Source organism: Oncorhynchus keta, chromosome 22, assembly GCF_023373465.1.
Source record: "Oncorhynchus keta strain PuntledgeMale-10-30-2019 chromosome 22, Oket_V2, whole genome shotgun sequence".
NCBI classification, from domain to species: Eukaryota; Metazoa; Chordata; class Actinopteri; order Salmoniformes; family Salmonidae; genus Oncorhynchus; species Oncorhynchus keta.
In genome coordinates, this window is record NC_068442.1 from 31,575,294 (window position 1) to 31,600,807 (window position 25,514).

At 44.6% G+C, this 25,514-nt stretch overlaps 2 protein-coding genes across 3 annotated transcripts in view; one reads left to right on the top strand and one right to left on the bottom strand.

The window, feature by feature from the left end:
* The first annotated feature begins 10,273 nt into the window (after nucleotides 1-10,273).
* LOC118401344 (C-C motif chemokine 4-like) lies at nucleotides 10,274-12,496 on the top strand. The gene is made up of 3 exons (XM_035798769.2): nucleotides 10,274-11,644; nucleotides 11,847-11,967; nucleotides 12,153-12,496. The coding sequence occupies exons 1-3, from the start codon at nucleotides 11,512-11,514 to the stop codon at nucleotides 12,283-12,285; spliced, it is 387 nt and encodes a 128-aa protein (XP_035654662.1). The 5' UTR covers nucleotides 10,274-11,511; the 3' UTR covers nucleotides 12,286-12,496.
* Nucleotides 12,497-15,074: 2,578 nt separating this feature from the next.
* Nucleotides 15,075-25,514, bottom strand: part of LOC118401345 (septin-7-like) — a 35,348-nt gene continuing 24,908 nt past the window's right edge. For both annotated transcript variants that reach the window (XM_035798771.2, XM_035798770.2), the window contains exons 4-13: nucleotides 23,684-23,784; nucleotides 23,394-23,528; nucleotides 21,195-21,312; nucleotides 20,993-21,085; nucleotides 20,745-20,841; nucleotides 17,401-17,452; nucleotides 17,151-17,279; nucleotides 16,735-16,870; nucleotides 16,472-16,617; nucleotides 15,075-16,347 (exon numbers count right to left, since the gene is read on the bottom strand). In XM_035798771.2, coding sequence (XP_035654664.1) covers nucleotides 16,308-16,347; nucleotides 16,472-16,617; nucleotides 16,735-16,870; nucleotides 17,151-17,279; nucleotides 17,401-17,452; nucleotides 20,745-20,841; nucleotides 20,993-21,085; nucleotides 21,195-21,312; nucleotides 23,394-23,528; nucleotides 23,684-23,784 — 1,047 coding nt within the window. In that variant the 3' untranslated portion in view covers nucleotides 15,075-16,307. The remainder of the gene's footprint in view (nucleotides 16,348-16,471; nucleotides 16,618-16,734; nucleotides 16,871-17,150; nucleotides 17,280-17,400; nucleotides 17,453-20,744; nucleotides 20,842-20,992; nucleotides 21,086-21,194; nucleotides 21,313-23,393; nucleotides 23,529-23,683; nucleotides 23,785-25,514) is intronic.

A 25,514-nucleotide genomic window follows, 5' to 3' on the forward strand; every position in this document is an offset into this window, starting at 1 on the left:
GATGGGAAGATGGATGGAGCCAAATACAGGACCATTCTGGAAGAAAACCTGATGGAGTCTGCAAAAGACCTGAGGCTGGGACGGAGATTTGTCTTCCAACAAGACAATGATCCAAAACATAAAGCAAAATCTACAATGGAATGGTTCAAAAATAAACATATCCAGGTGTTAGAATGGCCAAGTCAAAGTCCAGACCTGAATCCAATCGAGAATCTGTGGAAAGAACTGAAAACTGCTGTTCACAAATGCTCTCCATCCAACCTCACTGAGCTCGAGCTGTTTTGCAAGGAGGAATGGGAAAAAATTCAGTCTCTTGATGTGCAAAACTGATAGAGACATACCCCAAGCGACTTACAGCTGTAATCGCAGCAAAAGGTGGCGCTACAAAGTATTAACTTAAGGGAGCTGAATCATTTTGCACGCCCAATTTTTCAGTTTTTGATTTGTTAAAAAGTTTGAAATATCCAATAATGTCGTTCCACTTCATGATTGTGTCCCACTTGTTGTTGATTCTTCACAAAAAAATACAGTTTTATATCTTTATGTTTGAAGCCTGAAATGTGGCAAAAGGTCGCAAAGTTCAAGGGGGCCGAATACTTTCGCAAGGCACTGTACATAAAGATATATGAATGAGTGATGGTACAGAGCGGCATAGGCAAGATGCAGTAGATGGTATCGAGTACAGTATATACATATGAGATGAGTATGTAAACAAAGTGGCATAGTTAAAGTGGCTAGTGATACATGTATTACATAAAGATGCAGTAGATGATATAGAGTACAGTATATACGTATACATATGACATGAATAATGTAGGGTATGTAAACATTATATTAGGTAGCATTGTTTAAAGTGGCTAGTGATATATTTTACATCATTTCCCATCAATTCCCATTATTAAAGTGGCTGGAGTTGAGTCAGTGTGTTGGCAGCAGCCACTCAATGTTAGTGGTGGCTGTTTAACAGTCTGATGGCCTTGAGATAGAAGCTGTTTTTCAGTCTCTCGGTCCCAGCTTTGATGCACCTGTACTGACCTCGCCTTCTGGAGGATAGCGGGGTGAACAGGCAGTGGCTCGGGTGGTTGTTGTCCTTGATGATCTTTATGGCCTTCCTGTAACATCGGGTGGTGTAGGTGTCCTGGAGGGCAGGTAGTTTGCCCCCGGTGATGCGTTGTGCAGACCTCACCACCCTCTGGAGAGCCTTACGGTTGTGGGCGGAGCAGTTGCCGTACCAGGCGGTGATACAGGGGTGGCAGGGTAGCCTAGTGGTTAGAGCGTTGGACTAGTAACCGGAAGGTTGCGAGGTCAAACCCCGAGCTGACAAGGTACAAATCTGTCGTTCTGCCCCTGAACAGGCAGTTAACCCACTGTTCCCAGGCCGTCATTGAAAATAAGAATTTGTTCTTAACTGACTTGCCTGGTTAAATAAAGGTAAAAAAATAAAAAACAGCCCGCCAGGATGCTCTCGATTGTGCATCTGTAGAAGTTTGTGAGTGCTTTTGGTGACAAGCCAAATTTCTTCAGCCTCCTGAGGTTGAAGAGGCGCTGCTGCGCCTTCTTCACGATGCTGTCTGTGTGGGTGGACCAATTCAGTTTGTCTGTGATGTGTATGCCGAGGAACTTAAAACTTGCTACCCTCTCCACTACTGTTCCATCGATGTGGATAGGGGGGTGTTCCCTCTGCTGTTTCCTGAAGTCCACAATCATCTCCTTAGTTTTGTTGACGTTGAGTGTGAGGTTATTTTCCTGACACCACACTCCGAGGGCCCTCACCTCCTCCCTGTAGGCCGTCTCGTCGTTGTTGGTAATCAAGCCTACCACTGTTGTGTCGTCCGCAAAGTTGATGATTGAGTTGGAGGCGTGCATGGCCACGCAGTCATGGGTGAACAGGGAGTACAGGAGAGGGCTCAGAACGCACCCTTGTGGGGCCCCAGTGTTGAGGATCAGTGGGGTGGAGATGTTGTTGCCTACCCTCACCACCTGGGGGGCGGCCCGTCAGGAAGTCCAGTACCCAGTTGCACAGGGCGGGGTCGAGACCCAGGGTCTCGAGCTTGATGACGAGCTTGGAGGGTACTATGGTGTTAAATGGCGAGCTGTAGTCGATGAACAGCATTCTCACATAGGTATTCCTCTTGTCCAGATGGGTTAGGGCAGTGTGCAGTGTGGTTGAGATTGCATCGTCTGTGGACCTATTTGGGCGGTAAGCAAATTGGAGTGGGTTTAGGGTGTCAGGTAGGGTGGAGGTGATATGGTCCTTGACTAGTCTCTCAAAGCACTTCATGATGACGGAAGTGCTACGGGGCGGTAGTCGTTTAGCTCAGTTACCTTAGCTTTCTTGGGAACAGGAACAATGTCGGCTTTCTATTCCGAAACAAAGCCTCCTTCACTCACGCTGCCAAGCTTACCCTAGTAAAACTGACTATCCTACCGATCCTCGACTTCGGCGATGTCATCTACAAAATGGCTTCCAACACTCTACTCAGCAAACTGGATGCAGTCTATCACAGTGCCATCCGTTTTGTCACTAAAGCACCTTATACCACCCACCACTGCGACTTGTATGCTCTAGTCGGCTGGCCCTCACTACATATTCGTCGCCAGACCCACTGGCTCCAGGTCATCTACAAGTCCATGCTAGGTAAAGCTCCGCCTTATCTCAGTTCACTGGTCACGATGGCAACACCCATCCGTAGCACGCGCTCCAGCAGGTGTATCTCACTGATCATCCCTAAAGCCAACACCTCATTTGGCCGCCTTTCGTTCCAGTACTCTGCTGCCTGTGACTGGAACGAATTGCAAAAATCGCTGAAGTTGGAGACTTTTATCTCCCTCACCAACTTCAAACATCAGCTATCCGAGCAGCTAACCGATCGCTGCAGCTGTACATAGTCTATAGGTAAATAGCCCACCCATTTTCACCTACCTCATTCCCATACTGTTTTTATACTGTTTTTATTTATTTACTTTTCTGCTCTTTTGCACACCAATATCTCTACCTGTACATGACCATCTGATCATTTATCACTCCAGTGTTAATCTGCAAAATTGTATTATTCGCCTACATCCTCATGCCTTTTGCACACATTGTATAGAGACTGCCCATTTTTTCTACTGTGTTATTGACTTGCTAATTGTTTACTCCATGTGTAACTCTGTGTTGTCTGTTCACACTGCTATGCTTTATCTTGGCCAGGTCGCAGTTGCAAATGAGAACTTGTTCTCAACTAGCCTACCTGGTTAAATAAAGGTGAAATAATTTTTTTTTTTTTTAATGCTGGCCCTCTTGAAGCATGTGGGAACAGCAGACTGGGATAGAGATTGATTGAATATGTCCGTAAACACACCAGCCAGCTGGTCTGCGTATGCTCTGAGGGCGCGGCTGGGGATGCCGTCTGGGCCTGCAGCCTTGCGAGGGTTAACACGTTTAAATGTTTTACTCACCTTGGCTGCAGTGAAGCAGAGGCCGCATGTTTTGGTTGCAGGCCATGGTTGCAGGCAAAAAAGTGATTTAGTCTGCCTGGGAGCAAGACATCCTGGTCCGTGACGGGGCTGGTTTTCATTTTGTAATCCGTGATTGACTGTAGACCCTGCCACATACCTCTTGTGTCTGAGCCGTTGAATTGCGACTCTACTTTGTCTCCATACTGACGCTTAGCTTGTTTGATTGCCCTGCGGAGGGAATAGCTACATTGTTTGTATTCGGTCATGTTTCCGGTCGCCTTGCCCTGATTAAAAGCAGTGATTCACGCTTTCAGTTTTGCGCGAATGCTGCCATCAATCCACGGTTTCTGGTTGGGGAAGGTTTTAATTGTCGCCGTGGGTACAACATCACCGATGCACTTGCTAATAAACTCGCTCAACGAAACAGCATATACATCAATGTTGTTGTTCGACGCTATCCAGAAAATATCCCAGTCCACGTGATCGAAGCAATCTTGAAGCGTGGAATCAGATTGGTCGAACCAAGGTTGAACAGACCTGTGCACTGGCGTTTCCTGTTTTAGTTTCTGTCTATAGGCTGGGAGCAACAAAATGGAGTTGTGGTCAGATTTGCCGAAAGGAGGGCGAGGGAGGGCTTTGTATGCGTTGCGGAAGTTAGAGTAACAATGATCCAGAACTTTTCCAGCCCGGGTCGCGCATTCGATATGCTTTAAAATTTAGCCTTGTTAAAATCCCCAGCTACAATAAATGCAGCCTCAGGATATGTGGTTTCCAGTTTACATAGAGTCCAATGAAGTTCTTTCAGGGCCGTCGAGGTGTCTGCTTGGGGGGATGTACACGACTGTGATTATAATCGAAGAGAATTCTCTTGGTAGATAATGCGGTCGGCATTTGATTGTAAGGAATTCTAGGTCAGGTGAACAAAAGGACTTGAGTTCTTTGAACACTTTAGAAGGATTTTTTCGCTTCACAACTGGCTATGTGATTATTACAGCTCAATGGGTATAACTTTTGTTGACAAATTCGATAGCTTTTGGAAACAAAACACGTTTTATAAGGAGGATGGGATCCACCCAAATCATATGTGATCCTGGATCCTTTCACAGCACTATAAGGCTGCATTGAGACAATGACTTATCAATGACCCAAGCCCAGCTCAGCTAATCCCGATCATTGTGATGCAGAGTTGTCATAATGCTTCAGCAAATGTACATTACACCAGGGGTGTTGGTAGACACAATGTAAGTAACCTAATTCATGTCCGTCTAACTGTCCTGAATGCCTCTGCTGATCCTACAGCTATTGTGTGCAGTAATCCTGTGCCTATGAACCAGATTTATACTGTTAGCACCAAGCCGGTGTGCCCTATGAGGAAGTCCACTGGCGTGCAGCTCACCATGCGCAACATGAAGAACATGAGCATGTCTACTGCTGCTAAGCTTCCCAGTAAAGCAAAAAAAGTAAATAAACTTCCCAGAAGAAAAGTGCTCAAAATAGCCCACGTTAACTTATGTAGCTTAAGAAACAAGGTTCCTGAAATCAATCATTTGCCAGTAACAGATGACATTCTGACTATTTCTGAAACTCACTTAGATCATACCTTTAATGATACAGTGGTAGCAATACAAGGTAATAACATTTTCAGAAAATATAGAAATGTCAATGGTGGAGGTGTTGCTGTTAATATTCAGAACCATATTCCTATAAAGATTAGAGAGGATCTCATGTTAAATACTATTGAAGTAATATGGCTACAGGTTCATCTGCCTCACCTAAAGCCTATTCTGGTGGGAAGCTGCTATAGACCACCAAGTGCTAACAGTCAGTATCTGGATAACATGTGTGAAATGCTTGATAATATATGTGATATCAACAGAGAGGTATATTTTCTGGGTGATTTAAATATTGACTGGCTTTCATCAAGCTGCCCACTCAAGAAAAAGCTTCAAAATGTAACCAGTGCCTGCAACCTGGTTCAGGTTATCAGTCAACCTACCAGGGTAGTTACAAACAGCACAGGAATTAAATCAACATATATTGATCACATCTTTACTAATGCTGCAGAAATTAGCTTGAAAGCAGTATCCAGATCCATTGGATGTAGTGATCACAATATAGTAGCCATATCTAGGAAAACCAAAGTTCCAAAGGCTGGGCCTAATATAGTGTATAAGAGGTCATGCAAGAAGTTTTGTAGTGATTCCTATGTTATCGATGTAAAGAATATATGTTGGTCTGTGGTGTGTAATGAGGAGCAAACAGACACTTTACTTGACACATTTATGAAATTGCTTATTCCAGTTGCTAATAAGCATGCACCCATTAAGAAAATCACTGTGAAAACGGTTAGATCCTAATGGATTGATGAGGAATTAAACAATTGTATGGTTGAGATTGATGGGGCAAAATGAATGGCAAATAATTCTGGCTGTACAATCAATTGGCAAACTTACTGAAAATTGAGAAATCATGTGACTCAACTGAATAAAAAGAAGAAGAAACTACACTATGAAACAAAGATTAATTAAATAAAGAATGATAGTGAAAAGCTTTGGAACACCTTAAATTAAATTCTGGGAAAAAAGTCAAACTCAGCTCATCATTCATTGAATCAGATGGCTCATTCATCACAAAACCAACTGATATTGCTAACTACTTTAATGATTTGTTTTCATTGGCAAGATTAGCAAACTTGGCATGATATGCCAGCAACAAATGCTGACACTACACATCCAAGTATATCTGACCAAATTATGAAAGACAAGCATTGTCATTTTAAATTCTGTAAAGTTAGTGTGGAAGAAGCAAAACAATTATTGTTGTCTATCAACAATGACAAGCCACCGGAGTCTGACAACTTGGATGGAAAGTTATGGAGGATATTAGCAGCCAATATTGCCACTCCTATTTGCCATATTTTCAATTTAAGCCTACTAGAATGTGTGCCCCCAGGCCTGGAGGGAAGCTAAAGTAATTTCGCTACCCAAGAATCAAGAATAGTAAAACCCCCTTTACAGGCTCAAATAGCCGACCAATCAGCCTGTTACCGACCCTTAGTAAACTTTTTGAAAAAATAGTGTTTGACCAGACACAATGCTATTTTACAGTCAGCAAATTGACAACAAACTTTCAGCATGCTTATAGAGGACATTCAACAAGCACAGCACTTACACAAATGACTGATAATTGGCTGAGAGAAATTGATGTTAAAAAGATTGTGCCGGCTGTTTTGTTAGACTTCAGTGCGGCTTTTGACATTATCAATCATAGTCTGCTGCTGGAAAAATGTATGTGTTATGGCTTTACACCGCCTGCTATATTGGGGATAAAGAGTTACCTGTCTAACAGAACACAGAGGGTGTTCTTTAATGGAAGCCTTTCCAACATAATCCAGGTAGAATCAGGAATTCCCCAAGGCAGCTGTCTAGGCCCATTTCTTTTTCAATCTTTACTAATGAATTGCTACTGGCTTTGAGGAAAGCCAGCGTGTCTATGTATGTTGATAACACAACACTATACATGTCAGCTACAACAGCGACCGAAATGATTGCAACACTTAACAAAGAGTTGCAGTTAGTTTCAGAGTGGGTGGCAAGGAATAGGTTCGTCCTAAATATTTCTAAAACTAAAAGTATTGTATTTGGGACAAATCATTCCCTAAACTTCAACTAAATCTTGTAATAAATAATGTGGAAATTGAGCAAGTTGAGGTGACCAAACTGCTTGGAGTTACCCTGGATTGTAAACTGTCGTGGTCAAAACATATTGATACAACAGTAGCTAAGATGGGGGGTTTGTCCATGACAGTACTGCTCTGCCTTCTTGACAATATTGTCAACAAGGCTGGTCCTACAGGCTCTAGTTTTGTTGCAGCTGGACTACTGTTCAGTAGTGTTGTCAGGTGCCACAAAGAAGGACTTCGGAAAATAGTAATTGGTTCAGAACAGGGCAGCACAGCTGGCCCTTAGATGAACACAGAGAGCTAATATTAATAATATGCATGTCAAGCTCTCCTGGCTCAAAGTGGAGGAGAGATTGACTTCATCACTGCTTGTATTTATGAGAGGTATTGACATGTTGAATGCACCAAGCTGTCTGTTTTAACTACTGGGGCACAGCTCAGACACCCATGCATACCCCACAAGACATGCCAGAAGAGATCTCTTCATAGTCCCCAAGTCCAAAACAGACTATGGAAGGCACACAGTACTACATAGAGCCATGACTACAGGGAACTCTTTTCCACATCAAGTAACTCATGCAAGCAGTAAAATTTTATTTAAAAAACAGATTAAAAAACACCTTATGGAACAGCGGGGACTGTGAAGCTATACAAACATAGGCACAGACACATGCATACACACGATAGCATACACACACGTACACATGGATTTTGTATTGTATATATGTGGTAGTGGTGGAGTAGGGGCCTGAGGGCACACAGTGTGTTGTGAATGTATTGTAATGCTGGACCTCAGGAAGAGTAGCTGCTGCATTGGCAGCACTGCTGCATGGGGATCCATAACAAACACAAACACAAATACAAATCAAGATATAAACATGTGCCCATTAAAGCGCCACCGTGTGGTCGATATGAATGTTCTTGCATATGTTGAGTATTGACAGTATTTTGCAACATGTACCAAATTGTGTTACACTACGAATATCCTTGACTGATTCATACTTTAGGTCAAACGGGGTGAGGGGTGTGACATTCAAAGTTGATTTTTCCTATCTCTTGTTATACCTCCACCATCTGGCCAATCAGTGTAATTTAGTAAATGCCGGATCTCTATGGCAAGACACATTTCACAGAAGTGTCTTCAAAATTGGGCCAGCGCTGGCTGAGAAATCAGATTTGACTAAAATAAGAATGAGAACGTGTATGGACGGAGGCAGATCCACAGTCCCCTCCCTGATTTAATTGTGGGGGACAACAAATCCCAAACACATTCTACATTCATTTAACATTGATTGAACATACATACGAGGTCTGAAGTAATCTCATTAGCATTATCCAATTTGTAAGTCGCTCTGGATAAGAGCGTCTGCTAAATGACTTAAATGTAATGTTAAATGTTATTGCAGAATACCAATGATTAACTGTCTGTGGAAATTGGTGAGGGTTGAAAATGAGGGGTTGCAAGTGTGTGGGAGTCAGCCTGTTATGAAAATGCTACTGTATGTATGTGTGTAAAACATATCTGATAAGATCTGTTGTCTGTACAATCTCCACTTGTCACAGACAGCTCCACACCACAGACTTCTGCAACAGCGTCCTACACTGACATTTTCACAGTGTTGGGGAGTAGTGAACTATATGTAGTTCAACTAGTAATTTAACAACATTTTTCAGTAGCTTGGTGGTAGTTTAAGTAAATTCAAATATGGATGGTGTTTTCAGTAGTTAATTACTTTTTTGCCATGTAGCGGAGAAGCTAACTATTAGAACTACACACTACATACCTTACTAAGTTGTGTTTTTTGGTCTAACATGCACTGTCAACTGTGGGACCTTATATAGACAGGCGTGTACCTTTCCAAATCATATCCAATCAATTGAATTTACCACAGGGGGTCTTCAATCAAGTTGTAGAAACATCTAAAGGATGACCAATGTTAACAGAATGCACCTGAGCTCAAATTTGAGTTTCATAGCAAAAGGTCTGAATACGTATGTAAATAAGGTATTTCTGTTTATTTATTTTTTTGCAAACATTTCTAAAAACCTGTTTTCCCTTTGTCATTATGGGTTATTGTGTGTATATGGATGAGAAGAAATATGATTTAATACGTGTTAGAATAAGGCTGAAACATACCAAAATGTGGAAAAAGTCAGGGGTCTGAGTACTTTCCGAATGCACTGTATATAACTATATTTTCAGAGTAGCTTCCCCAACACTTCCTTTTCACACGCATTTGAAAAAAATAATCTTAAATAGAAAATGCTTGGGGGTTTCCTGATGTCATTGGTATCATTTGACCAAATGAAAATGGTCATACAGTAGACCTAGCATGCATATATACAGTGCATTCGGAAAGTGCATTACTTTTTCCACATTTTGTTACGTTACAGCCCTAATCTAAAATAGATTAAATATATATTTTTCTCATCAATCTACACACAATACCCCATAATAAAGCAAAAACAGTTTAGATTTTTGTTGCATTTTATTACAAATAAAAAACATAAATACCTTATCTACATAAGTATTTAGACCTTTTGCTTTGATTCTCAAAATTGAGCTCAGTTGCATCCTGTTTACATTGATCATCCTTTAGATGTTTCTACAACTTGATTGAAGACCCTCTGTGGTAAATTCAATTGATTGGATATGATGTGGAAAGGCACACACCTGGCTATATAAGGTCCCACAGTTGACAGTGTATGTCAGACCAAATACCAGATCATGAGGTCAAAGGAATTCTCCTTAGAGCTCCAAGACAGGATTGTGTCGAGGCACAGATCTGGGGAAGGGTTCCAAAACATTTCTGCAACATTGAAGGTCCCCAACAACACAGTGGCCTCCATCATTCTTAAATGGTTGAAGTTTGGAACCACCAAGACTCTTCTGGGGGAGAAGGGCCTTGGTCAGGGAGGTGACCAAGAACCCGATGGTCACTCTGACAGAGCTCCAGAGTTCCTCTGTGGAGATGGGAGAACCTTTCAGAAGGACAACCATCTCTGCAGCACTCCACCAATCAGGCCTTAATGGTAGTGTGGCCAGATGGAAGCCACTCCTCAGTAAAAGGCACATGACAACCCACTTGGAGTTTGCCAAAAGGCATCTAAAGGACTCTCAGACCATGAGAAACAAGATTCTCTGGTCTGATGAAACCAAGACTTTGGCCTGAATTCCAAGCGTCACTTCTGGAGGAAACCTGGCACCATCCCTACAGTGAAGCATGGTGGTGGCAGCATCATGCTGTGGGGATGTTCTTCAGCAGCAGGAAGTGGGAGACTAGTCAGGATTGAAAGATGAACGGAGCAAAGTACAGAGAGATCCTTGATGAAAAACTGCTTCTGAGCACTCAGGACCTTAGACTGGGGCAAAGGTTCACCTTCCAACAGGACAACAACCCTAAGCACACAGTCAAGACAACACAGGAGTGGCTTCGACAAGTATCTGAATGTCCTTGAGTGGCCGAGCCAGAGCCCGGACATGAACCTGATCGAACATCTCTGGAGAGAGCTGAAAATTGCTGTGCAGCGACACTCCCCATCCAACCTGACAGAGCTTGAGAGGATCTACAGAGAATGTGAGAAACTCCCCAAATATAGGCATGCCAACCTTGTAGTATCATACCCACGAAGACTCGAGGCTGTAATCGCTGCCAAAGGTGCTTTAACAAAGTACTGAGTAAAGCGTCTGAATACTTATGTAAATGTGATATTTCAGTAATTTACTTTGTTTGTTGCAAAATGTCTAAAACATTGCTTTTGCTTTGTAAGTATGTGGTATTGTGTGTAGATTGATAATGGAAAAAAAATATTAAATCCATTTTAGAATAAGGTTGTAACGTAACAAAATGTGGAAGAAGTCAAGGGATCTGAATACTTTCCAAATGCACTGTACATCTCAATATTGTTTGTTAATAAGGCTTGTGGTGATCGTAATTGTATAGTCATTTTTGACCTATTACAACTAAATAATGGTAGAGGACAACAGAACGTTCAGCTTCTTCGAAGACTGTTAAATGAATGATGGTTGATGATTGCATAGCTTCAAATAGCTGATAGAGTGTGACCCATTACGGCTTCATCCACTTTTTGTGATGATTCATCATTCGCTTTCCGGCGACAAAGGGTTGCTAGAGATAATTTGCAAGAACTGTGGTGGCACTGCATTTAATCTTATCTTCATCGCCTCATGTTTACAGTCCCCTGACTCTCAAAAAGGAAGTGACAAGGAAGTAGAATATAAAGATGATAGATATAGTGGTTGGCAGGCTATGGGGGTGTATGGAAATTGGACATCGTAATGTCATTCTCTTCTAGGAAATATTAATATAACTCTGGAAGTTCCATCATACATCTTGAGAGTATTTATATGAGGAGATGCAACCCTTATGGACTCAGACTACAGAGGAACCAAAACAAAGACAGGTCAAACGCCAGACTTGACATCTCAAATCATCATGAAGACGACCTGCTTGACTCTTGGGTTATTGCTGCTGACAGTATCCCAGTCCTATGCTATCCGTAAGTTCATTAAGTTTTCATGAGGATTGTAACCAATGTGTGCTTATATGCCCTTTTATAACTTGGCTAGGTGACTCCTTTCATGATTTGATTATATACCTGTAAAGAGCTTGTCATACTTATCTTGGGTCGGTTGCCTTATGGCTTATGCTAGGAAATAGTAATCGAAGGATGTTCTAATTGACATCTTATTCCCCCACAGCTCTTGGACTGGAGTCATCACCTGACAGCTGCTGTTTCAGCTTCTCCAAAATTAGAGTGCCCTCCAAGAAGATCGACTCCATCCAGAGAACTCACAGTGGATGCCCCCGACCAGCATTTGTGTAAGTGTTTGTTCCTCTTCCTCTGATGCCACAGTCCAAAAGGACAACTGCTTAGTTTGAGGCCCTAGCATTGTCTCAGTTATGGAAGACAGAAGAAATGCTGACTTTCACTGACTTGCAACAATCATACAAGCAATAGAACCCACCTGATGTTTCTCCTTTGTACCATTCTCCCTCTACAACAGGGTCAGAACTGTTGAGGGCAGAGTGATTTGCTTCCAGTCAAGTGTGCCGTGGGTACAGAAAGCCTTCAACCGGGTCAAGCAGCCAGCAGCTGTGGCCACAAGTAGCGGCATTGAGGGTTCCAGTCATCCTTGATAACCTCCTCATGACTCAAGCCTCACAAGACTATATCGTCATCAACATGCAAGCAATGCATTCTAAGTGACATGTTTATCTCTTAGAATGCAGCAATTACTATTTTGCGACAAATGGAATTGGGGAAGGAGTGTTGGGGTGTACACACCTTTTTGTTTATGTGAATACTGTATGTGAGAATCCACTGCTTAAATAAAATGAGAACATTTGACTTAAACATAAGTCTCATCTTTAATATAATAATGTACAGTTAGATAGAGAACAGATGATAAAATGAAGAACCAAATAAAGCTGAAAACAGTGTACATATAAAAAAAAACAATACAAAAAAACAAAACTCCTCCTAAAGTTATGACTACCTTTTAAGGGGTTTCTAGGATAAGGGATTGGTTAAAGTACTATTTAAAAAATGTTTGTTTCAGAACTTCGCTCAACTGAGCCTTTTACTGACCAGTGTAGGTTGGGTCAAAGGTTGTCCTCTGTTAATTCACAGTGATTTTGAGTTTGTGTTCAGTTGTGAATTATATAACAATTGAGTCATTTCCATTATGAATGTAAACCAGAGAAGAAGTACAGGGGTTAGATACTAGATGTGTGTTGTCTGCGTCTGTCCCTTTTGCATGGCTTCGATGCATCTGTTAAGATTCTACAGGTTTGTAAAATCAAGACTAGGCTAAAATATTGGCTTATGAACCACTTACTGTAATGATCCTACTGGGTTTAAGAAATCTTTCTCCAACCATACATTATATATTAAAATAAAACTTGACGATCCTCAGAGAGGTAAGGGTTTTGAGGTGTCACACAGTGTGGCTTAGTGTTAGTCTCACCATGCGTTTGGGACAAACCCATGCATATAGAGGTTTCAGCACAGTCTTTAGAACAGAGGACGAGACGGGGAGAGAGAGAGAGGACGAGACGGTGAGAGAGAGAGAGGACGAGACGGTGAGAGAGAGAGAGGACGAGACGGGGAGAGAGAGAGAGGACGAGACGGGGAGAGAGAGAGAGGACGAGACGGGGAGAGAGAGAGAGGACGAGACGGGGAGAGAGAGAGAGGACGAGACGGGGAGAGAGAGAGAGGACGTGACGGGGAGAGAGAGAGAGGACGTGACGGGGAGAGAGAGAGAGGACGTGACGGGGAGAGAGAGAGAGGACGAGAGGGGGAGAGAGAGAGAGGACGTGACGGGGAGAGAGAGAGAGGACGAGACGGGGAGAGAGAGAGAGGACGAGACGGGGAGAGAGAGAGACGGGGACGAGAGAGAGGGGACGGGGAGAGAGAGAGGACGAGACGGGGAGAGAGAGAGAGGACGAGACGGGGGAGGGAGAGAGACGGGGGGAGAGAGAGAGGAGACGGGGGAGAGAGAGAGAGGACGAGACGGGGAGAGAGAGAGGACGAGACGGGGGGAGAGAGAGAGGACGAGACGGGGAGAGAGAGAGAGGACGAGACGGGGAGAGAGAGAGGACGAGACGGGGGAGAGAGAGAGGACGGACGGGGAGAGAGAGAGAGGGGGAGAGAGAGAGAGGACGCGGGAGAGAGAGAGGACGGGGGGGAGAGGACGTGACGGGGAGAGCGAGAGGACGTGACGGGGAGAGCGAGAGGACGTGACGGGGAGAGCGAGAGGACGTGACGGGGAGAGCGAGAGGACGTGACGGGGAGAGCGAGAGGACGTGACGGGGAGAGCGAGAGGACGTGACGGGGAGAGCGAGAGGACGTGACGGGGAGAGCGAGAGGACGTGACGGGGAGAGCGAGAGGACGTGACGGGGAGAGCGAGAGGACGTGACGGGGAGAGAGAGAGGACGTGACGGGGAGAGCGAGAGGACGTGACGGGGAGAGCGAGAGGACGTGACGGGGAGAGAGGGAGAGCGAGAGGGCGTGACGGGGAGGCGAGGGGAGAGCGAGAGAGGGCGTGACGGGGAGAGCGAGAGGGCGTGGACGGGGAGAGCGAGAGGGGAGAGCGTGACGGGGAGAGCGAGACGTGGAGGGCGTGACGGGGAGAGCGAGAGGAGCGTGACGGGGAGAGCGAGAGGACGGGGAGAGCGAGGACGTGGACGGGAGAGCGAGAGGGACGTGACGGGGGGGAGAGCGAGCGAGGGACGTGACGGGGAGAGCGAGAGGACGTGACGGGGGAGAGAGAGAGGGCGTGACGGGAGAGGGAGAGACGGGGAGAGCGAGGACGTGACGGGGAGAGAGAGACGGGGCGTGACGGGGAGAGAGAGGAGGGCGGGAGAGCGAGGGGAGAGAGAGAGGCGTGACGGGGAGAGAGAGGAGGGCGTGAGCGGGGGAGAGAGAGAGGCGTGACGCGGAGAGAGAGAGGGGACGGGAGAGAGAGGGCGTGACGGGGAGAGAGAGAGGGGGGGGAGAGAGAGAGGGCGTGACGGGGGAGAGAGAGAGGGACGGGAGAGAGAGAGGGGACGGGGAGAGAGAGGACGACGGGGGAGAGGGAGAGAGAGAGGACGAGACGGGGAGAGAGAGAGGACGGGACGGGGAGAGAGAGAGGACGAGACGGGGAGAGAGAGAGGACGAGACGGGGAGAGAGGATAAGGGATAGATAGGGCTTTAGGTTCAGGGCTTCCACAAAATCCATCACTTCACATAAAACATTGTCACGGTTATCATTGTTTTAGACACCCATGCGATTTGTGTAATATCGTCTATATAATAGGGAAATGATTATCTACTTCAGTATCCAGATAATGTTGCTATAACACTGACAATGTTCCTGTTAACGTTACATGTGTGTTCTATTAGTAAAAATCGGAGGCATGGTTCTGATTGCATTATCAGGCATTATCTAGGACCTCAAACACATAGTTCACTCACACACACACACACACACACACACACACACACACACACACACACACACACACACACACACACACACACACACACACACACACACACACACTTGAGATAGGTCATCCCTTTTCCTGAACCTGGCATATTCATCTTGACTTTGCTTTTCACTGTCATCATTCCACACAATTATTTTATTTTTTTCTTATACTCTCTGACCTGACTCAAACCCTTAATGACCACCTACATTGTCCCCCCCCCCCTGGACACACACTCCCAAGTGTGGTGTTTAACATGCACATGTACCAGGTGTTCGGGGAATTTCAGACTGTATATGATCATGTGTTTACACATGTCACAATGGAGTGTGCTTGCGAATAGTCTAAGACTTGAGCTGCCTCTACTGGAAGAAACAGGCGAGTTAAGTGGCCAGAGCAGCATCTAGAAAACAGTCTGTAGTACACTTGTGTAAAGGATGACTATGCATGGTGCCTGCCATGTGTAAGACTCAGATCAGAGGGACATCATTTCCTCCATGTCAAGAATAGGCATTGACTTTCACATTCACATGCATTCCCACATAAAAGGTTAAGGTTTTGGCAAGAGACTCCAAGAGAGCGATGTGGCTGTGTGTGTGTTGTATGAGAGTGAGTAATTGGGGTGTATTGTATGTACTGTATGAGGGTGAGTAATTGGGGTGTGTTGTATATACTGTATGAGAGTGAGTAATTGGGGTGTGTTGTATATACTGTATGAGAGTGAGTAATTGGGGTGTATTGTATGTACTGTATGAGGGTGAGTAATTGGGGTGTATTGCATGTACTGTATGAGAGTGAGTAATTGGGGTGTATTGTATGTACTGTATGAGAGTGAGTAATTGGGGTGTATTGTATGTACTGTATGAGGGTGAGTAATTGGGGTGTGTTGTATATACTGTATGAGAGTGAGTAATTGGGGTGTATTGTATGTACTGTATGAGAGTGAGTAATTGGGGTGTATTGTATGTACTGTATGAGAGTGAGTTAGTGATGTGTGAGGTCCATGTCTGACATGTACTACAAGAGAAACATACATTTGGAATGTTGGTATGGAATGTCTACTATAGTACAATATGTGTGTGTGTGTGTGTGTGTGTGTGTGGTTTGCGGGTTACAGATCGTGTGACCATCTAAAAGGATGTAAAAACAAGTTTGTAATATTTCATTGGAGGAATAGGTTCAACTCTTAAAATATTTTCCCTTTCTTTTTGTTCTTTTCCATGGTCCTGTAAAAAGAGAAAGGAAAATTTCACATTTCAGCATTGTATTACATTGAGAAATAGATAAAGCATACTGTATGTTTGTCTGAGAGAAAAAGAGCAAGGATGAGTAAATGTGTCAGACACTCACTTAGAAGCGTCAAGTTTCTGCTGCTCCAGTATACGTTGCTGTGCCTCCCAGTTTGACTTCTCTTCCTCATGGTGACGCTTCTTCTCCTCCAGTTCCTTATACTGAGCCTCCAAGTTCTTTTTCATCTGCTCGTGGCGTCGCTCCAGCTGAGAAGGGAAGGGTGGCAAAAACTTACTAAGACCCAAATACACCCCCACACGGACAAACACTCTACCTCTCCTGTCCCCATTGGTACACACACACACACACACACACACACACACCTCGGCCTCAGAGTCCTTCAGTTTCTGTTTCTTCTCCTTAACCTTCATCTCAAACACCTGCTCCATCTCAGTCTCCATCTTCTTCATCTTCATGACATGTTCCCTCCGCTCCTCCTCCATCTGGGCCAGGGGGCTCCTACAGGTCAAAAGGTGAGAGACCAGACAACAAGCATCACTAACAGTGACCAGTGATTCATGAATCACATCTAATATAGTCTTGTCAACTGTCACTTAACGACAGTATGACAATACCTTAAAGTATCAAACCAAAGGCTCATCTATGAAATAAAGCTTCATAGCAAATGAATGATATTGCTATTTGATCTCTTAACATCATTTAGATTATTACTGTCTGAATACTATTCAACATATCAGAACTGTGGCATTTCCTCTGATGATTAGAGTCTCTCTCCTACCTGGTCATTTGGTTCTTGGTCTTGCTGGTGTCCACTCCTCCATTGCAGGTGACGGCAGCAAGCTTCCTGCTGCGGTAGTTCTCATAGTGGACGTTGTTAGTCACATCCTTCAGATCTTGCATATGGGTCCTACAGGAGGGAATTGCTAACGTTATCTCAAATAACGATATCACTAATTCTAACGATATCACTGTACATACTGTAAATGCTGCGGTATAAATCACTTTGGCATGCATCCTCTGTCTCTCACCTGATCAGCATGTTCCGTAAGACAGTAAAGTCACAGTGCTCCCCGTTCTCCACTGAAACAGGAAGAGAGAGAGATGTCAGAGACCTTTTGAGATGAATCTCATCATTACTGTGTCTACAGGTAGAATACACACCACTTCCCAGAGTTCCCAATAATAATTGGTGTCTAACGACATTACAAAAGCTCTCGGATCAAACGGGACAATCTCTACTTCTGGAGCCAAAAAGCACTGGGTCACTCAGCTAGTCAAGTGTACAATCTAATCACAGCCTATTAGCTGATGAGACAGTTAGGTAGTCAAACACAGACAGACACAGTCAACACACAAATGCATGAGCCAAAAGGAGCCATGCTCAGTCAGTTAGACTGTTCACTGAGCAGACACATTATTTAGTTTACACACAGACACCGTCAAACCCATCACTGCTTGCTAACACAGAGACATCTCACTGGACCACTGTTCAGACAGACATTCAGTAGTATACAGTAGTAAACAACAACAGTCAGATAGACAAACATCTCACCGATCAGACAGACTACTGCCCTAAGCCATTCATTTCAGCTGATTAGATGGCCATACAGTCTCTCTGCTCAGACAAACACACGGTTAGAAGATCACATGGGATTCTGGAAAATGACTGCAGAGACGCTGTGCTGCTGCTGAGGATGTGGATTCCTCCTCTTTCCTGATCAAAACATGGCTCCTCTCCCCAGGCCCCACCTCCTCTAGGGCTAAACCTAATATGCATCCCGCTGTCAGCTGTGGATCTCAGGAGGACACCTTACCACGAGGTGCATGCATAGAGCCCCGTCTGCCAACCAATCCCCAGATGTCACCTACCTGAGTGACTGATGAAGGGAGGGCACACAGGAGCCCAGGTGACCCCCATAACCCGTGTCTGTCCAACCTGACTGTCTACTGAACCAGGGGTTACATGAGGGGGTATGATGGCTGGCAGGGCAGGCCAGCCTCAGTGATGGGGCGGGAGTGGAGGAGGGTTGGGTTCAAAGGGTGATAGGGACACAACAAAGCAGGGTTGTAGCGCTGATGGAAAGATACACCCTCGGCCGATTGGCTAAAAACTCCTGATGTATGCTGGACTGAATGGTTGTTGCCCCCTCACTGTTTTCAGTGCTCTGACATTAAAACAACAGAAATATCGCGAGCAAGAGGTCAGCTGCCCATCTGGAGTTTTAAGCCAGAGTGCTTTGGCTACGAATGTTTGTTAGGTTATGATACATGCATGGACGTTTCCATTGAATGAGCCAAGAGCAGTGAAACATGTCTTAGCTCATGACCAGGTACTTATTGTAAAATGCTCTATGCATCAATATGCAATGTATACTGAACAAAAATATGAACGCAACATGTAAAGTGTTGGTCTCATGTTTCATGAGCTGAAATAAAAGATACCAGAAATGTTTCATATACACAAAAAGCTTATTTCTCTCAAATTGAACACACAAATTTGTTTACATCCTTTTTAGTGAGAATTTCTCCTTTTCCAAGATGTTCCATCCACCTGACAGGTGTGGCATATCAAGAAACGGTTTAAACACGATCATTACATAGTTGAACCTTGTGCAGGGGGCAATAAAATGCCACAAAAATGTGCAGTTTTGTCACACAACGCTACAGATGTCTCAAGTTGAGGGAGCGTGCAATTGGCATGCTAACTGCAGCAATGTCCACCAGAGCTGTTGCCAGAGAATTGAAATGTTCATTTCTATACCACAAGCTACCTCCAACATCGTTTTAGAGAATATGGCAGTACACTGTAAACCACTTGTAACCACGTCAGCACAGGACCTCCACATACGGCATATTTGTATTTATCTTTATTTAACTAGGCAAGTCAGTCAAGAACAAATTCTTATTTTCAATGACGGCCTACCCCGGCCAAACCCAGACGACGCTGGGCCAATTGTCCCCCGCCCTCTATGAGACTCCCAATCACAGCCGGATATGAAACAGTCTGGATTCGAACCAGAGACTGTAGTGACGCCTTTTGCACTGAGATGCAGTGCCTTAGACTGCTGCGCCACTCGGGAGTCATCTTCACCTGCCGGATCGTCTGAGGAGGGGGATAGGCGTGCTGAGTAGTATTTCTGTCTGTAATAAAGCGCTTGTGGAGAAAAAAACTAATTGTGATTGGCTGGGTAAGGGTCCAAAGCGCCCTACGCCTTCCCAGGCCCACCCATGGCTGCTCCCCTACCCAGTCATGTGAAATGCATAGATTAGGGCCTAATTATTATAATTATTATTTCAATTGACTGATTTCCTTCTATGAACTGCAACTCAGTAAAATCTTTAAACTTGTTGCATGTTGAGTTTATATTTTTGTTCAGTATACTAGTGTGAGTGACCCCCTGTGGACACAGAGTGCAACTACAGGTATGGAGTGCCAGCAAACAGCATCATGGCACCAGGATTTAGAGCAAGAGTGTGTAGCTATATATGTGAGCGAATGTTTGTAGAGCATGCATGCAAAATGTGTATACATTGACATTATGTATACAATAAGTTTGTGCAAATGCGCCTTTATCTCTTAATATGTCTATAATTGTATGAGTGTTCATGAGTGGCCAAATGATGACAAAAACAGATAAAAGGTGGCTCAGTTTTGGAAAATGTATTACTTTTTATATTAAGATAATTAGGCCCCTTTAAACATAAGTTAGAGGGTGATTTTGCTTTATTCTAGGAGTAGCGTCAGCACTGAACAGCCTTTAGTTTTCTCCATGACCTCTGACCATCAACCTAATGTCACAGCAACATAAAGGTGAAGAGGGGAGGAAGGCCTGAGGGAGAGTAGTAGAAAAACTGAGAGATGGTTTTGTTTACCAAAAATGCCCTCTGTCAGTCATGGAAAATAATAGATGGAAAGGAAAAAGAGAAAAGAAAGAATGAAAAAGTGAAAGACTGATAAACGGTCAACCACAGAGCAACACTTGAAATGAAAAATAATAATAAAGTATTTTAGGGGACTAAAACAAAAGAAAATCAAGTGGAGAACAACAACAACGATCCATTGTGGCCAATGATGAAAAAAACAGGGTGCCAGTCTTTCCCTCTGATGTCAGTGGGCGGTACAGTGTTTACTGTCAGGGGGACCATGATACCCTATTAGATCCCTGTCCCCCTTTTCCAGAATCCCTGTCAGACACACTATCGGGGGGGTAGACCATGCAGCCTCCCTACACTGGATCTCCACACTCCGTCCTCAAGCATGGCACAGTGAGTGACATTAATAAAGAGCAGTACAACCCTCAACATCATGCCAATATCTCGTCTCATCTGAGCTAGAGAACAGAGAACCCAGCCCGGAACATGCTGAACCTACCTTCTGCCACGCCCCAGGGGTACTGACGACCTCTGACCTTCTTGCCGTTTACTTCGATCACCACATTGCTGCCAACCACTGCCAGAGGCATCCGCTCCTGCCACACAGGGACAGAGGGACCAGCGTCAGTTCATCAGTGAGCCTGTACAGTATCCACAATATATTAGATAACCAAACTGGGCAGATAGGGACTAGTGTGAACTGATACAGGTTGACTATCCGTCTCGCTCACTCTCTTTGCACACTACCTTGATCTTCCGGATAAGCTTGCTGTCCTCATCGTCCTCTATGTCAGGAAACTCGTAGATCTGGATCTTGTGTTCTTGGATTTCCTTCATGATCTGAGGATGAGTTGAAGGTAAAAATGATATGAGTTATTGCCACACACATACCGGTACACACAATGGGTTTGTGCGAACACAAAGAATTACCACACACCCACACCCACACCTGTTTCTTGAATAGCTGGCATTCCTCAGGTGTCAGGGTGTCTGCCTTGGCGATGAGAGGGATCACGTTGACCTTGTCATGGAGACGCTTCATAAACTCAATGTCCAGGGGCTTTAGCCTAAAGGGGAATTCACACATTGAAAAAATCTATTCTGAGTTTCTGTTGTTGCACAATCATACAGTTACAGTCATCCAGTCAGACAAACACAGGCAGGCAGGGAAGGCTGATCTATGCTTTGATGTGACATCGTCCTGAATAATTCTCTGCAGTTATGCCGCATTCACACCATGTCGGAAATTCAGAACCTCTGCGTTAAACTGAACGCAAGTTATTTGCGTAGAGCTTCATTGTGGTTGATTTTGATACCTCCCAATAGGGAAACTCAGGAGCCGACTCTTCCGCCTAGGTTAGCAAGTCGGAAATGTCAGAGTTTCCGACATATCACGAACACCATAAGTACACTTTATACTCAAACTGATGCAGTTCATTATGTCACCGGTAGAGGGTCACAGGCATGAAAACACAGTGGGGCTACAAAGGAATCAAAGAAACAGTGACTGACTTATTTTTCTGTATTTTTTTTTTTACAGTCAGCGACCACTAATAATTATGTCATGGTGGGCTCATGAGGGATTCTCTTTGGTCTCACTCTGACTGGTGAGGGAGTAGGTGGACAAAGGGGCTATTCTTCTCAGTGGCCTGAGAGAGTGAGTGCTGTCCAGGGACCGGAGGGAAGGCCTGGAGGGGGCAGAGCAGTAGGGGGGGGTGCTGCTGAGTATTCCATGAATGTAGAGATACAGAGCAACACTCCAGCTGTTTACAGGTCACAAGAATAAAGGAGGCTTATGAACTGGGGAGAGAGACAGAGACAGACCTGACAAAGATTAAATGTCATGTTCTGAATTTCTCTCCACATTATCAGGAGCAGGGGGTCAGAGGCAAGGGCTGACATGACCTCTGATCTCTTAATACATCACCTTGTGTGGGTCTTATAGAATTACAGCAAACATGTGTCCCTACTCCTTATGGCTGCATATAATTACAGCAACCACGTGTCCCTACTCCTTATGGCTGCATATAATTACAGCAACCACGTGTCCCTACTCCTTATGGCTACATATAATTACAGCAACCAGGTGTCCCTACTCCTTATGGCTGCATATAATTACAGCAACCACGTGTCCCTACTCCTTATGGCTGCATATAATTACAGCAACCACGTGTCCCTACTCCTTATGGCTACATATAATTACAGCAACCAGGTGTCCCTACTCCTTATGGCTACATATAATTACAGCAACCACGTGTCCCTACTCCTTATTGCTGCATATAATTACAGCAATCATGGTTTGTTAAAAGGTGTGAGGTTGGATAGGGTGTGCTATGATACAAATTGTGGACCTAGCTGAGTTGCTATTGAGGCAATTTTCTAGGCTGAAACTAAAACCTCCCGTTCCCAGGGATTCTGAGCTCTGGGCTCCTCAGCGAGCTGCTGCCTCCTGATTAGCTGGCTCAGTGATGGTGAGAATGCTCATCTTCCACAGAGCATGCTCAGTCTAGTGGGTGTTATGCAACTTTGTGGGTCACAACATTGGCAGCCTACATCTCTCTCTCACTTCCCACTCACATATGTGGACCCATGGCTACGCCTATAATCCAATCCACTCATGTTCACATTCAGCCTCACATACATAGGCAGGTAGAGAAGCATAGATAAAGGCAAAGGCACACGATCAAAAGCATATAGAAGCAATAGCATCATGGCTTATATAACAATGAGTGTAATACACATACGAATACGTGGGTACTCTAACTCAGAAGGAGCACAGGGAAGTGGTCCTCTGTAGCTCAGTTGGTAGTGCATGGCTTTGGTGCTTATAAATGCCAGAGTAGTGGGTTCGAGGACCACCCATAGGTAAAATCAATGCATCCATGACTACGTCACTTTGGATAAAAGTGTCTGTTAAATGGCATATTTTATTATATAGAGGGAATGATTTTAAATCTAGAATTTCTATGATCCATGTTATCCAGTACACATACTGTATAACAAGTGTGCTTCAGCTCATACGAGTCTCTTTATGAGACGAGGTGGGTAGCATAGGCATCATACATACTGTATGTTCTACGGCATCATTGTAGTACTGGTCCATGACAAAGGGCCTGTCCCTACAAGGCCCGTCAGTGTCAGTACTCACCCATGGCCAGAGGGGGCGATGAAGTACAGGCAGCAGTGAACCCTGTTGTCTGGCATCAGTCTTCGGTTCACCCTGGACTCCGCATTCAGGAAGTCCTCACACTTACTGTCAATGTAGTTAATGACAGGCTGCCAGCTGAGAGGGGGATGATTAAGGAGAGAGAGAGAGAAAATAGGAAAATGTTGTTTACTCTACATGTAGGCTCTCATTGATTCAGAGAGCATATATTCACTCCTACACAACATACAAACTGTCATTCATACATGCTCACAATTACTCCCAATACTCACCAGTTACTATTATCCACTGCATCTCCGAACCCTGGTGTATCGACGATGGTGAGAGTGAGTTGGACACCCCCTTCCTTCACCAGAACCCTGGACTGCTCCACCTGTAAAACAGCAACAGTTTCTCTAAAACAGCACTCCATAGTTCCCATGTTATCCCTCAGCGCCTCCACACACTACAGTTCATCAATAGTGTCATCACGTTCTCTTGATCAGAGTGGCAGCTGGGACTCAGTGATAATAGTGTTGGTTGATTTTGCTGCTTAAAAATCAACTTCAGTGAATGAAAAACAAAGGAAGAAAACCCCCAGAACACCCAACGCACAGATCACTCAGGGGGTAGGGGCTCAAAATGAAAAAAGGGCAACACACTCACTGATCTCAGATTGTAAGCAAGCTAGTTAGTGCATCCTAAAGACATGATTGACATCGGATATAGAGCTTATCATTGATGTAAATCTGCTATTGTTTTTTATTTATTTTTAAAATACTTTTTTTATTTAACCAAGCAAGTCAGTTAAGAACAAATTCTTATTTACAATGACGGCCTACCCTGGGCAAACCCCGGACGACGCTGGGCCAATTGTGCGCCGCCCTATGGGACTCCCAATCACAGCCGGATGTGATACAGCCTGGATTCGAACCAGGTACTGTAGTGACACCCCTTTCACTGAGATGCAGTGCCTTAGACCGATGTGCCACTCGGGAGCCCGTAGTTATAGCTAGCTTTTTCTTTCTGATTGAGATTTATCTTCAGTGCTCTTAAGTAACTTCATAATATGTTATTAATAATCTTCTAACTCATGATATATGGCCGGCTAGTGGCTTGTGTGGATATTTTAGTGTATGGTGGTTAGCTAGAGTCTAGACTAGCTGTGTTGCTGCTGCCCTGACACACGTGCAACTCCTGACTGAAGAAGGGATGGAGTTGGGTCGGAGGGTGGTGGATGCAGCTGCTCCTCTCTAGGTCTCTCTGCCTCTCTACTGTGGGTAGGCCAACAGCCAACCAGACCCAATACTGTTGATCGTGTAAATGAAGTGTTATCAAGTCTTAATAAAATGTTATGCTGCAGCTGCTGTGGCAGTACTGTTGATATTTAAACTAGGTAGCTAACAACACACACTTGACCGGTGACTGCTTCTCAAGACATGAGTGTTTGGATACCGGGGGCGTGCGAGCTCCGTACAGGGCAGACCAACAGGTGCAACCAACCAACAGCCGGGGGTGGCGAACTTGACAACGTCAAGGCGACTTACCTTGGATTCAGAACAAAATGTTAAAAAATGTCACCACCCACAAAGGGCACTTGGCGAGTGGTAGAGCAAAGGGCTAAGTGCTCTGAACAGGTAGACCCCGATCTGTGCACGTGCCTGCCATGGTTACTAACTCCAACATCAGTGCTCTCAGTATGAACCCAAATATCAAGCACCACCCCTGTGTGTGTGTGTGCCTTTGCATATGTGTCATAAAGACAGGAGGTTATTACAGGATGCCTCAGATGACAGTCTAGTGTTTCGTGGGAAAGTCACCACTGGGTGTTGTTTCATGGGAACATTCCTACCCTCCTACTAACCCCTTCAGGCACCAAGAGGGACCAGCACGCCCGAGTCCAACTTATTCCCCTCTCCTCCCCTCCTTGTCCCCATTCTAAATCGAGACCACACAAACCTCCCCAAACACCCTTAACTAGCCTACACCCCTCCCTCCCCTCCCCTGGTCCTCCAGATGCAGCCTCTTCACCTGTCCAGCTCCTTTTTAATCAAGGCCATATAAGGCTGCTGGTTCTCTGGGTGCGTTGCCTCTGACCTGGCCACCGTAACCATCCAGTGGTAA

What these genes read in the sequence shown, in the direction of transcription:
- LOC118401344 (XM_035798769.2), top strand. Translation starts at nt 11,512, where the DNA reads ATGGACTCAGACTACAGAGGAACCAAAACAAAGACAGGTCAAACGCCA. An exon ending in ATCCCAGTCCTATGCTATCC is followed by an intron (nt 11,645 to 11,846) that starts GTAAGTTCATTA and finishes ATTCCCCCACAG; the next exon opens with CTCTTGGACTGGAGTCATCA. An exon ending in TGCCCCCGACCAGCATTTGT is followed by an intron (nt 11,968 to 12,152) that starts GTAAGTGTTTGT and finishes CCTCTACAACAG; the next exon opens with GGTCAGAACTGTTGAGGGCA.